This window comes from Heloderma suspectum, chromosome 14, assembly GCF_057233095.1.
Source record: "Heloderma suspectum isolate Gila_16-S chromosome 14, 16-S_ref, whole genome shotgun sequence".
In the NCBI taxonomy this organism is placed as follows: Eukaryota; Metazoa; Chordata; class Lepidosauria; order Squamata; family Helodermatidae; genus Heloderma; species Heloderma suspectum.
Genome location: NC_139471.1, coordinates 7201988 through 7216329, shown reverse-complemented (window position 1 = coordinate 7216329; position 14342 = coordinate 7201988). Strand labels below are relative to the sequence as shown.

Genomic DNA, 14342 nt, shown 5'->3' with positions numbered 1-14342 from the left:
TGTTTTCCCACCATTTCTTCTGTCATTTTTTTCTTACTGCAGAAAACCTGTTAAGGACAAAAAGATGGAGCAGCTCCATGATGGTTTCTAATTGGTAGTGCTAGGAGCCCTCTGTCTGGAAGCCCCCTTAATTTATATATTGTAAATCAGTTCACTTAGGGAGCAATCCTGTGGGGATGGCCATAAACCTCCAAGCTCATAGAAACATAGGAAGCTGCCTTATATGTAGTCAGGCCCTTGGTCCATCAAGCCCAGTATTGTCGACACTGACTGGCAGCGGCTCTCCAGGGTTTCAGGCAAGCGTTTTTCCAGCCCTACCTGGGGATACTGGGGATTAAACCTGGGACTTTCTGCATGCAGAGCAGGGGCTCTAGCACTGAGTCACAGCCCCTCCCTCGGAGGCTTATGGCCATCCAATGCAGAGTGGGAGGAGCAGCGGAGGTGACCTTCACCTCTGTGCTTCCCTTCGTTTTGCATTTTAACTAGATGGACATTTTCGCTAGTTTAGCTAGACCGTTTAGCTGTTTCGCTAGACGGGAGCTCAGACACCTGGGTCTGAGGTCGGAGCGCTGTCTCTGACCTCAGAGCCAGGAATCCAAAGTATCCTATCCCACCGCCCCCCACCACCACTGGAGAGCCATAGGATTGCTCTCTTCGCTTTCTTAATATTGTTGATATTGTGCAGTGTAATCTTATGCGTGCCTGCTCAGAATAAACCCCACTGACTTTAAGGGGGCTTACTTCCAGGGAAGTGTGTATAGGATTGCTTAAACAGTGGTGGAGGAGTGCGAATAGAGATGGTCGTCATTGAAGCATATGAAATAAAACCATTTTTGCCACAGCATCAAGGAAGGACAGTCTGCACTTTCAGGGGGGAAATGCATGTGGTATGGTCAGGGCGGACCCAAGGCATTTTGCTGCCTGATGCAAAGAACAAGATGGTGCCCCTCCCATTCCATGTCCAAAAAGCGCTTGGACTGGCAGTTGAATGATCTGTGTTCAGCACTGAGACTACATCCTCCACCAAACCTGAGAGCAGCAGGCTAACTTATGGAGCATAGGGCAGGTTGCTTGGCATGCAGTTCTTTCTTCCAACACCTTGCTGCTCCCTGAAGCAACTGCCTTACTCTGCCTAATGGTAGGGCTGGCCCTGGGTGGTGGTGGTGGTGGTGGTGTTATTATTGTTGTTGTTGTTGTTATTATTAACTGCATTTATATCCTGCCTTTTTCCTTCCTTAAGAAACCCAAGGTGGCATACATAATCCTCCTCCTCTCCATTTTATCCTCACAACAACCCTGTGAGGTAGGTTGGGCTGAGAGCCTGTGACTGGCTCAAAATCACCCAGTGAGCTTCCATGGCTGAGTGGGGACTAGAACCCGGATCTCCTGGCTCGGTCCCAGGCCAACAGTCCAGCCGCTACACTGGCACACTTGGCATGGCCCTCCTGGGGTTGGACCACTTCAGAATGAAAGTGCGTGTGTGAGGATTTTATGATCTGTTGCTTTCTCAAGTCAGACACTCTTGTGGAAAGCCAACATGTCAGGAAAAAGGGTACTGATGACCTCCTCCCTAGTCCGTATCGTACCTTTAAGGCATGTGCAAACAAACTGTACACGTGCAGGCTTTGTTCAGAATGTGTGGAGGTCAGGGATGGGGGGGCAGTGGCATGATTCCACTCCCCCCCCTTTCATGTGTTCAGGAAATGCAGAAATGTTACTTGAAAAGGGCTCCTGACATCCTAGCTTTCTATGTGCGGGGAGCTTTTTGACACAGAAAGCCATTCTGTGGTTTGCTTCAGAAATCTTTGCATCTCGTGTGTTACCCAAATGTAATTAGTCAGAGAAGAGAATGCTGAGGGCAGAAAAGGTCACTTGGATGTCTTCTGCCTCACTAAAGAAGTTGGACATCGCTCTCTACAGTAGCTGTCAGTTCCTTCTGAAATATAAACAGGCTTCTAAGGTGACTGGAAAATTAACAGTGAGCACCTTAAGTTTGCAACCGACAGACCTACCTTTGAGAGAGAGAAACGCACACAAGCACACAGGTTCCGGTTAGAACACTCCTACCTTTTTCTAGCTGGACCGTGTGTGTCCACGCACACCTTCTCCCTTTTTTAATGGAGTGGATTCAACATTTCTTTTCAGTTCTGTTTCCAAGCAATAGCTAAGTTTCATACCTTTCCAGGACATCAAACACGTATTCAAACTAAATGCCTTTTTAGCTTGAAAGCTACATACATGTAAGAACATCCAGTCAACAATTAAGGTCATCGTAAACCGCCCGCATTGTGTATTAAATTGGATTGCGTGGGTGTGGGAGGAATCCAGCTGTACACTCTGAGCACAGATGAGTTGTGCTTTACTGGAAGCCATTAATGTTTCAAAGAACGATGCTATTTGTTGCCCGTCAAAAGCCAGTTTCTTAGAGCTTGTTTTGGACTGAGGAGAAATGCATAAGGGCAAAGACGGAAGAAACTGCTACAAAAAAGTGGGGCCAGTAACAAACCTACACTGAGCCTTTCTGGATCAGACCAAAGCCCCATTTATTCCAGGGCTGGGCAACTTGTGGTCTGCCAGATGTTGTTGAACTACAACAGAGAGGAGGAGGAGGATTATGTACGCTGCCTTGGGCTACTTAAAGAAGAAAAAAGGCAGGATATAAATATAATAATAATAATAATAAATAATAATAATAAACTACAAGTCCCATCAGCCTTAGCCAACAGAGCCAATGTTGAGGGATGATGGGAGTTGCAGCCCAACCACATCTGGTGGGCCACAAGTTGCCACAGTGGCCAACCAGACACCTCTGGGAATCCCCGAGGCAGAGTAGGGAGGAAATAGCCTTTCCTTTGCCCCCAGCAACTGGTGTTGAAATATAGCTGCCTCTGAAGATGTAGGCTCCACTAAGCCACCATGGCCAATATAACATACCCTCCATGATTTTGTTTAATAACAAAATAAGATCAAGTTTGGAAGTGGAATTGCAATAGATGCGTACCTTTTCTTGTCCAGGGTCAAAGTGGGAGGGGGGGGTTCTGCACATTTGCAGCAAAACAGCATGTAGACAGTATCGATGGGCTAGTGCCTGTGATGTTACTGAGAGCATTTCTACATGAGGCTTTTATTGCATGCTCATGATTGTTCACTCATGGAAGTTTGCGGGTCCTTTACATGACATCATCAACCTCCAGGGCATCTCCCACGCTTTCTTACCTATATCCCGGGTTTAAGAAATTGGGAATAATGCGGTAATAAATGTTAATCCACTTTAAAGTCCTTGTGAAATTATGCAGTTCCGCTATAACATAGCACCATCTAGTGGCTGTATAATGAAACATATAGAACTTGCAGACAAACGGGGGGAAAGGACCTGATCTTAATCCCGCAAAGAACCCAGAAGCAGAAGCTCCGGTAAGCTGCAGGATAAAAACCCTGGTGTAGAGAAGCCCTGAGGCCTCCCCAATCCCTGAAGCACTTTTGCAAAAGCTTTTAAAACCTTTCCATTATTTTTTTAAAAAACATATCAAGCAAAGGGCAGATATTTTAATGGAGGTGCACTCATGCGGTGCTTTAAAGAAACGTTTTTAAAACTGCAGGCTGCAAGCCTTGAAGTATTTGGGAAAGGGGGAGAATGTGGCCCTCTGCTGTTGTTGGACTACAGCTTCCATCATCCCTGACCATCTGGAGCTGATAAGGGTTGAAGTCCTGCAACATTTGCAGGGCCGCATGTTCCCCAGCATGCACTAGGGGGTGGGTAAGACTGACCGCTGACCCAGCACGTGGCTTGATAGCATGTCCATCTGTCATGCAAATGTGGCAAAGTCAGAAGGAAACCGGGCTGAGCTCCCGTTGTGGCTAAATAAGCCGCTCTGACTTCTCTTTAAATAGTGTGTTGTTTGGCACCCTTAGAAGGTAAGATAGCCCATCAAGTCCACCATTCACGGTGTAACCCTATAACTGTCTACTCAGACATAAGCCCCATTATTTTCAATGGCTGTGGTTGGAGAGCCACATCTAAAGGACCAAGGGAGGCAGAGGCTGTGGGGGTGGGATGTTTGCTCTTCTTAGGCGGTCCTGCCAGTGGATCCTGAAGGGGTCTCAGACTCCACCCTCCCTTACACAAGAGCTTCCCCAAACCGGCTGGCTGCTATTGTCTCAGAAGAGGCATGCTCCCTCAGTCTTTCCTTTGTGTAGGGTAGAGGGCCTCCTGTAAGTTGATGCCTTTTCCTCTGACCCAGACGCTCATCAGCTAAAAACGAAGGAAGTTTAGGGCACAATGCTATAGCTGCTAGACAGCGGCTAGACAACCCTAGAATTTTTCGGTTTCTGAGCACTCCGAGCTCGGTTCCCAGAAATCCGGCTCCCTGCCCCCGTCCCCACTGCCTTGTTAGAGATGTGGTTCGGCTCCGGCTCCATACCTGGAAGGGCAGTGCAGAGTGGCCAGAAAGGGGGTGTTCCTAGGGTTGGGGACCGCAGAAGTGCTGTTACAATGCTTCCCCTCTACTCAGCACTGGTTAGGCCTCATCTGGAGTGCTGTGTCCAGTTCTGGGCACCACACTTTAAGAAGGATGCAGACAAGCTGGAGAGGGTTCAGAGGAGGGCAACAAAGATGATCAGGGGACTGGAAACAAAGCCCTGTGAGGAGAGACTGAAGGAACTGGGCATATTTAGCCTTGAGAAGAGAAGACTGAGGGGAGATAGGAGAGCGCTCTTCAAGTACCTGAAAGGTTGTCACAGAGAGGAAGGCCAGGATCTCTTCTCCATCATCCCAGAGTGCAAGACATGGAATCATGGGCTCAAGTGACAGGAAGCCAGATTCCGGCTGAACATCAGGAAAAACCTCCTGACTGTTAGAGCAGTACGACAGTGGAACCACTTACCTAGGGAGGTGGTGGGCTCCCCCACACTGGAGGCATTCAAGATGAGGCTGGACAGTCACCTGTCAGGGATGCTCTGACTTGGATTCCTGCATTGAGTAGGGGGTTGGACTCGATGGCCGTATAGGCCCCTTCCAACCCTACTATTCTATGATTCTATGTCCTGTCTGGCTTCCCCGCTGCTCCGAGGCGCCCCAGCTAGCTGAAATTGTCCGTCTAGTTGCAAATGCAGGGCAGTCCGTCTAGCTGCAAATGCAGGGCAGTTGCAAATGCCCTTCTAAAGGTGGACGCCCGAGAAGGACCTCGTCCCATTCCAGTCAGCTTTTAATGTATGATCGACAGAAGCTATCTACTTGAATTTCAGTATGTTTCCACTGCTGCTACCATCTAAACCCAAACGTGTTAATTGCTGCTGGTTTTAACTGCTGCTGGCGATAATAAACACAGCTAAATTAAACTATTTAAAACACACACAGACAAAACATCAGTCCAACCCCTGCCTGCTTGTCCAGGAGGCAGTACAATGAGGGGAAGTTGAAGGAACCGGATATGTGTAGCCTGGAGAAGAGACAGAGTTCGGTGGGGGAACAGTGGACAACATAATAGTACAACCACCCGAAGTGTGTCATATAAAAGGATGCAAAGATTTGTTCTCTGCTGCCCTAGAGGGCAGGACTAGATCTAAAAGGCTTAAGTTCCAGGAGGGGAGATTTCAGTTGAACATCAGGAGAAACATCTTGATGGCAAGAGCAGTCCAAGAATGGACCCAATCCACTAGAGGGGCGGTGGGCACTCCTCACTGGAGGCTGGCTCCGATGTCACTGGGGCAGTGAATCCACTCCGGGTTTCAGTCAGAACTCTAAAGGAGCTCTCCAAAGTGCTTCCACACTTTGCTTCCACACCTTGGAGAGCTCCTTTAGAGTTCTGACTGGTTCTGACTGAAACCCAGAGCAGATTTACCACCCCACTGACATTGGAGCCACCAGCCTCCACTGACTGGAGGTCTTCAGGCAGAGACTAGGCACCCATCTATTGCTCTGGATTTCTTGCATCAAGTAGGAGGTTAGACTAGATGACCTCAAAGGCTCCGTCCAACTCTAGGATTCTTTGACTGGTGGACTTGATGAAGGTTTCACCCACTCATAACATTCAACTTCCAGGATCACCAGAACACATGTGAATACACCCTGATCCCCTGCCGCGCTGGGCGTGGGGAGGCAATGAGAAAACAGCTCGCAGAGCACGTGCAGAACGGCTGCCAGAACGCCACCCCACGCTCTGATGGTAACCAGAAGGTCTCCGGTAACAAGCACCAAGTATGACAAGTTCATGCATTTGCCTTTTAGATGTGTGTATGAATTAATTTGCATCTCGTGTTGCGGGGGGAAATCTTAAGGTGTCGGGCCTGTTGCAGGAGCAGTGTTTCCTTCTTGTTCTCTGACGGATAAAGTTTTCTCTTCCTGGATATCGAAAATAAGTCCCGTGAGGAAAGTTTGAGGGAACTAAATGTGTGTAGCCTGGAGAAGAGAAGATGGAGAGGTCACATGAGAGCACTCTTCCGATCCCGGAAGGGCTGTCACATGGAAGGAGGCGATGACTGGTTTTCTCTGCTTGGTGCTATGAAGTGGTAGAGATGCTGGTTGCTCCCTGCTCTGGGATCTTATTTTAAACCGAAGAACACGAGCCTAAGCAGCTGGGCTGCTAGGCACCTCCCGCTTCCTCTCGAAGGCCCGTTTTCTCCTGCCTTCCCTGCTTCTCCTCCACTGCTCCAATGCCCCGGTCTGGGATTAGCCTCCTCAAACCCCAAGAGATGAGGCATTTTGGAGACTACTTAGAAGCGCCACGAGTCAAGTGTGCTTGTCTCCTCACTTGTTGCGGACCTCTTGCTAAGAGGCATACAGGCTCCTCCTTAACTGGATGATACCTTGAGCAGGACACCCTCTTGCGAGGAAGTGGAGAGACAGATAGTATCTGTCAGTATCAGGAAATGGCAATAGCATCTCTGTGGAGCTGGGCTTTGTCAGCAATTGCGACAAGGCCATCGCAGTCCCATTCACACTCCCTACAGAATCTAGGGGTGATAATTGCGACTACGCTGTCTTCATCCCACTCGCTCCCTACATTCATTCATTCATTCATTCATTCATTTCATTTCTATACCGCCCAATAGCTGAAGCTCTCTGGGCGGTTCACAAAAATTACAACCAAACAACACACATAATCTAGGGGTGGGAAAAGTGTCCCTTTCCGGAGCAGACGAGGCATTTGAGTACCATATTCATTCTGACGATGAGGCCTTCTTGGATCGCCTCCTCTTTCTCTCTCTCTCTCCTAGCTGCTGGGCATGTTCCTGTTCCATATAGGCCTCGTATCTATATGGACATGAGAGCCAGTGTGGTGTAGTGGTGAGAGTGTTGGACTGGGAGCCGGGTGATGTGGGTTCTAGACTCCCCTTGGCCATGGAAGCTCACTGGGTGACTTTGGGCCAGTCACAGACTCTTGGTGAGGATAAAATGGAGAGGAAGAGGGTTATGTACGTCACCTGGGGTTCCTTGCAAGAGGAAAAAAGGTGGGATATAAATGCAATAAATAAATAAATAATATCATAGGGCAAACATTCCCTCAGACCCCTCCAGGTGGCCATTTACCTTCACCACCAACTCCTCGCAGTACTCAGTCTCAATCTGTGTGTTGCCAGTTTTAGTTTCTTTCATGCATCTTCTTTCTCCCCTCCACATTACTGAAGCACCTATGCGCATCGATAAGCGCTCTTCTTTAAAAAAAAAAAAAATCTGTCTTGATGTGATTGTATGTATGCTTGCATTGAGATCCTTTTTGCGCGGTGTCTTACCAATGTGCAGGAGCACAGAAGTGCAACATTTAAACACTACAACTAAAAAAAAGGAACCTTGGCGCAACAAGACAGCCTTGTATTTAAGCACCAACCTGGTAGCTCCAGGCAACAAGTAGGGATGTTGGAGAAATCCGCAATAGATTCAGATGAGATCAGGTTTCTGTGAATCTGACCTGTGGATTCTGCAGCGGTCTGGCTTTTTCTGAGTTGCATGGACTTGTGGACCATTTTTTTTTTAACTTTTAGAGAGAATTTGCACCAATGCCCAAGTGCGCAAATGCACATTTGCAGATGGATGAAATTCTTGTACAACAAAAGGAGTTCTGTCAATGACAGAAACAGAGACAGAACGGATTTAACAAAATCCGTACTTCCCTAGCGACAAGGAACTGCATACAGGTTAGCGAGCCAGCAAGGTGGCAGTGGAGGGATGATCCCTCTTTCCTCCACACCCAGCATAGTCTGCCAGCCTCCAGCAGGCTAGTAATCTGTGTGTGTGTGTGTGTGTGTGTGTGTGTGTGTGTATGCAGGCTAGCAACTTTTTAGGGCTCTTTTACAAGCCTGCCACGACCATCACATTAAAGACTTTCTTTCTTTCTTTCTTTCTTTCTTTCTTTCTTTCTTTCTTTCTTTCAGTGTTTTATCACACAACACCCCCATGGGGTCATTATAGGCATCAGCCAACATATATCTGCAACCTCCATGACTGTGGAGGTCAAAGAATAGTGGACAATGAACAGCCACCTCCCCCCTTCCCTGCACACATAGACAGTGCAGCCAACCTTTTTGCTGGCTCTGTGCCTGAGCGTTTAACAGCAGCCCAATGCAGAATCATTTAGCAGGTCATACTTTCCTCACTGCTCCTCTCTGCATGCCAATAAAAGCTTCACTTTCTAAAGTTCTGTGTGTTGTCAGGATGTTAAAAGAGGCACTGGAACAAATCCAGATTTTTTTTTAAAGGTAGCAACCTGACACAACCTCCCCCACCCCCCAGTCTCCAACATCCTTTAATTTCAAAAATCCACTGAAAGTTCATCCACTGAGAATCTTTCGGAAAGAAGCTTTCGGCTGATGGAAGGCAGACAACAGTGCCATACAGTTGTGCAGCATGGAATGCTATAGCCCACTGGATTGTACTCAACCTGGTGCCCTCCTAATGTTCTGGCCTCCAACTCCCATTAGCCCCAACCAGCATGGTCAGGGATGATGGGAATTGTAGTCCAAGGGCGCCAGAATGCTCCAGACTTTCTTCCCAAGACCTTGACACACAGATGGCCCAGCCTGAACTGCTCCCCCATTCCTCCCCCATTAGAACTCAGGGTTTGGAGGAGGACGAGTGCGAGGGGTGTGACTTGAGCGATGCTAGGGTCTCTTGCAGAGCAAAGAGGGAAAAATCAGAGGCAGCGGTCAGACGTTCTCCCAGGTTGGCCACTCGTGGAAGCCAACGTAAGAGGGAGCCACCCTAAGGGAGGGGCATCCCTGCGAAGCTAGTCTGGCCAAGAAGTTCATGCCCAGACTGCTGGCAACTTCTCCCACTTTGTCTCCTCTGTTGATATTCATAGATGTGTGGATTAGCTGTTTCATTGCAGTCTGAGAGTTTCTGAGAATCTGCATTTGTAAAGAAGGTAGTCCTTAACTAATGTTAGCCTGAAGCCTTGTTTCCTGGAGTGTGTTGGTTGTGAAGGGAGAGGATGAAGGAAGGTGACACCAGCCCTAAATAGTGCTCTAGGTGAGGAGTGGCTTTGGTGCCCCCCACCCCATCATTTTTGCAGGGCCATCCAGAGCATTTATGGTGCAGGTGTGATATCCATCAAGAACAACGTTGCTCCAAACTTTGATCTCTCAGCCATTATGCTACAAGCCAAAGTTCAAACAGCCACATTCTGAGCAGTGGCGGTGCGCTGTGCAACACAGCAGACCTATCTCAGGTTTTACTTACAGTATTTTTTGTTTTGTAGCAGTTCCTATCTTTTGGTAAGCATTCCTTTAGAATGTCCATTATTTTTATCTTTAAAAATCATCAAGAAAAGTTATAAATAAAAACGGTAAGGGGTCCAGCTGACCCCTTACAGCTCACAGCTTTATTTTGTTATTTATACAGTGCTTATTATATTTACAGGATTCTAAGAGCTAAGTGCTCGGTAACGTTGCCTCAAAGTAAGGCTGATTCTTACCTAGCGCAAATGGAATCAAAGTGGAAATTGAAAAAGAGATGTACTTTAAAGCTAACTGAAGGAGGATGATGCTTGTAGTTATTACATTATTATTATTATTACATTATTACATTTTATCCTGCTATTTTCCTCCTTAAGGAACCCAAGCCAACGTACAACCTGTAGAACCTTGAAAGAAAGGTTACAGACATTTGCTTTTTGGCACCCTGGCTCACTGCAGACGGCACATTCAAAAAACACAGCCACTGAGCTCAGCTTGGTGTCCTCCGCAGTTCGGCGCCCTGGGCGACTGCCCAGCTCACCCACCCCTAAGCCTGGCCCTGCATGTGTGTGTGCGTTTGATGAGATTTTTAAAAGGGACCTACACGGTTTCCCCAAAAGCCGAAATAGGGCCGGAGGGGTCCACCGGAGACAAGTATCAGCAAACAGATGTAATGTTATCTGTCCCTGCTATGTAGGGACAGATGTTAACATCTATTGTTTAACATAATAGGTTATGATTCATATTTTTAAAATTCTTTTACCTGTCCTCTCCTGAACAGAATCTTGCCATGGTTTCTGTCAGTGAAGAAGGGTGTCGCTTTTCCAGGATCGGATGCCAGTTCAAGGTAACACCACTATCTGAACCCTCTAGGAATCCCACAGGGGAAGAGGAATGGAGCTAGGGCAGGAATAAATAACACATTTTTATGTATTTATTTGTTTCCTTGTAATACTTGTATGCTGCTTCATATGGTAAAATTACATTCAAAAATTAAAAATCGCAGTTAGAAATGTATATATAATACGATACGAAAACATTTCAGCTTTCTGCAACAAATGTTAGATCAAGAGAAACAACGAAATGAAGCAGCATCATGATCACCAACTATAAGCAAGGAAAAGATTGTGTAAACAGGTGCATTTTCAGGAGGCATTTAAAAGACATCGTGTTTTCTGCCTCCCAAACCATACCTTATAGGGTGGGGTGGTGGTACTTCAGATGGTGGGAGCCCCTCCTGAGAAGTCCCACTTTTTTTGAGATGTTATGTGGTGACATTTGTTTGGTCGCAGCACAGCCAACATGGCCTCCTCGAAAGTTCTTAGGGGTCATAGAATCATAGAATAGTAGGCTTGGAAGGGGCCTATAAGACCATCGAGTCCAACCCCTGGGTCAACTGGGTGTATATAGGGGGGCATTTCCATACGTTGCTGTGGTCATTCTGGGGTTGGGAATCCCGATGTGGGCTCTGTTAGGGGTCTTTAGAAGTGAAGGTGGTGGCAGCACTCTAAGGGTGGGTAGGAGCCACCATTGTGATTTCTCACAATGCCCTGGGGTGTCTGTTGTGGTGTCACTCCAGGACATTGTGGGAAACTGAAAGGGCTACTTGTAGACCCTGCTGGCTGGTGTGGGGGCTGGCATGTAGACGAAGGGCAGGCCTCAGCGCTTGTGGGCCCAGACAGGTTGCTGGGCCTCAGCAACTGCCCTAGGATGTCAGGTGGTGACGCTGGGCTTGGTCAAACGTGAGCGAGGCATTGTGGCTTTGTCATATCAATGGAGTCTTGTCTCTTCCCGACAGGGACACACAGAAGACAGAAAAGATCATGAGAAAAATGCACTGGGGATCCACTCAGCACTCTTGCTCCAGCACACCAAGCAACTGAGGGAAAGTTTGTACCCTGCAGGTGGTGGTGTTAACACAGGCTTAACCGACTCCAGGGTTTTGACAGGGATGTTCAGCGTGAAGTTTCAGGGGACCTTGGAAGTGGACTGTTTCCCAAGGCTGCCTTTATATGAGGAGGCAGCGAGCTGGCGAACCCTCTCATGGCGAGCAAAGAGAGTCTCCTTGCTGGAGAGCAAGCTGGAGGTGTGCCAAGACATTGCATCTGTGCTGAGCAAGGAGATGGCCACTTCTCGCCAGACAGTCATGGCATTCCAGGGCCACAGGGGCCTTAACCAGGATATGATTCATGGCCTGCAGCTGAAGGTAAAGGTCTACCCAAGGTGGAGTGTCAGGCAAGGGCTCAGGCTCAGTGGCACAGCATATGCATTGAATGCTGGAGGTTGCGGGTTTGATCCCACCACTCAGGTGCCACCACTGAGAAGACCCTCTCCCTGGTAATACCCTACCTCACCTCAGACGGCAGGGGCACCCGCAGGAGGATCCCCACTCAGGAACTTAATGCATGGCACATAGTGGGGCTGTTCACACAACACGTTAACCCACACTCAGTGGTTGAGTGTGGGTTGTTTTGAACCATGGGTTGTTTGTTGAACCGTGGGTTAGCGTGTTGTCTGGGTGGCTTGTTAACCATGCGGTGTGGCTTATTTTTCTTGAACAAGCCACTTTGGGAACCCATAGTTAGTTGTTGGGTTGTTCAGGGTGGTTAACAAGCCACACTGCATGGTTAACAGGTCACCCTGGCTGCATTCAGACAACATGATAACCCACCCTGCGGAAGATGTGCTGAGTTCAGACAACACACTAACCCAGGGTTCATCCAACCACCCACGGTTCAAAACCGCCCACACTCATAGAATCATAGAATAGTAGGGTTGGAAGGGGCCTACAAGGCCATCGAGTCCAACCCCCTGCTCAGTGCAGGAATCCGAGTCAGGGCATCCCTGACAGATGGCTGTCCAGCCTCGTCTTGAAGGCCTCCAGTGTGGGAGAGCCCACCACCTCCCCAGGTCATGGGTTCCATTGTCATATTGCTCTAACAGTCAGGAAGTTTCTCCAGATATTCAGCTGGAATCTGGCTTCCTGTCACTTGAGCCCATGATTCCATGTCCTGCACTCTGGGATGATCAGGAAGAGATCCTGGCCTTCCTCTCTGTGACAACCTTTCAAGTACTTGAAGAGCGCTATCCTATCTCCCCTCAGCCTTCTATTCTCAAGGCTCAACATGCCCAGTTCCTTCAGTCTCTCCTCACAGGGCTTTGTTTCCAGTCCCCTGATCATCTTTGTTGCCCTCCTCTGAACCCTCTCCAGTTTGTCTGCATCCTTCTTAAAGTGTGGTGCCCAGAACTGGACACAGTACTCCAGATGAGGCCTAACCAGTGCTGAGTAGAGGGGAACTAGTACTTCCCGGGATTTGGAAGCGATGCTTCTATGAATGCAGCCCAAAATAGCATTTGCCTTTTTTGCAGCCACATCACATTGTTGGCTCATATTCAGCTTGTGATCGACAACAATTCCAAGATCTTTCTCACTTGTAGTGTTGTTGAGCCACGTATCCCCCATCTTGTAACTGTGCATTTGGTTTCTTTTTCCTAGGTGCAGAACTTGGCATTTATTCCTATGAAATGTCATTCTGTTGTTTTCTGCCCAGTGCTCCAGTCTATCAAGATCACTTTGAATTTTGCTTCTGTTTTCCAAAGAATTAGCTATCCCGCCCAATTTTGTGTCATCTGCAAATCTGATCAGCGTTCCCTGCACCTCCTCCTCCAAGTCATTAATAAAAATGTTGAAGAGCACTGGGCCCAGGACTGAGCCCTGCGGTACCCCACTCGTTACCTCTCCCCAATTTGAGAAGATCCCATTGATAAGCACTCTTTGAGTCCGATTCTGTAGCCAACTGTGGATCCACCGGATTGTTGTTTCATCTAGCCCACTTTGAGCTAGTTTGCTCATCAGGAGATCATGGGGCACTTTGTCGAAAGCTTTGCTGAAGTCGAGGTATATGATGTCTACAGCATTCCCACAGTCTACAAGGGAGGTTACTTGATCAAAAAATGAGATCAGATTTGTCTGGCAGGACTTGTTTTCGACAAATCCATGTTGGCTTCGAGTAATCACTGCATTGTTTTCAAGGTGCTTACAGATGGATTGCTTTATCATCTGCTCCAGAATTTCCCCAGGGATTGATGTCAGATTGACTGGTCTGTAGTTCTCAGGTTCCTCCTTTTTATCCTTTTTGAAGATAGGGATAACGTTAGCCCTCCTTCAGTCATCTGGCACTTCCCCCATCCTCCATGATTTCTCAAAGAGAATAGACAGCGGTTCTGAGAGTTCTTCTGCCAGTTCCTTTATGACTCTAGGATGCAGTTCATCTGGCCCTGGAGATTTGAACTCATTCAAAGTAATTAGGTGTTCCTTGACCATATGCCTATCGATCTCAAGCTGCAATCCTGCCCCTTCAGCCTGTACTTCGCCTTTCCAGGGGGGTCATAGACCCTCTTTTGGGAGAAGGCTGAGCCAAAGTAGGAATTGAGCACCTCTGCCTTTTCTTTGACATCTGTCATCGTTTTTCCATCCTTATTTAATAGCTGAACCACCATTTCTTTCCTCTGCCTTTTACTATGCACGTAGCTGAAGAAAGCCTTTTTGTTGTTTTTAGCATCCCCCGCTAACCTCAGCTCGTTCTCAGCTTTAGCCTTCCTGACGCCATCCCTGCAATTCTGTGCTATCTGCCTGTACTCTTCCTTTGTTACTTGGCCTTCTTTCCACATCC

General features: G+C 47.8%; 1 protein-coding gene across 4 annotated transcripts in view; it reads left to right on the top strand.

Moving 5' to 3' along the window:
• Positions 1–14342, top strand: part of TRAF1 (TNF receptor associated factor 1) — a 35363-nt gene that overhangs the window by 8602 nt on the left and 12419 nt on the right. For 2 of the 4 annotated variants that reach the window (XM_084821293.1, XM_084821292.1), the window contains exons 3-5: positions 6041–6196; positions 10451–10516; positions 11468–11875. In XM_084821293.1, the coding sequence (XP_084677419.1) occupies positions 6041–6196; positions 10451–10516; positions 11468–11875 (630 nt within the window). The remainder of the gene's footprint in view (positions 1–6040; positions 6197–10450; positions 10517–11467; positions 11876–14342) is intronic. The other 2 variants (XM_084821295.1, XM_084821294.1) reach the window with 1 other exon arrangement.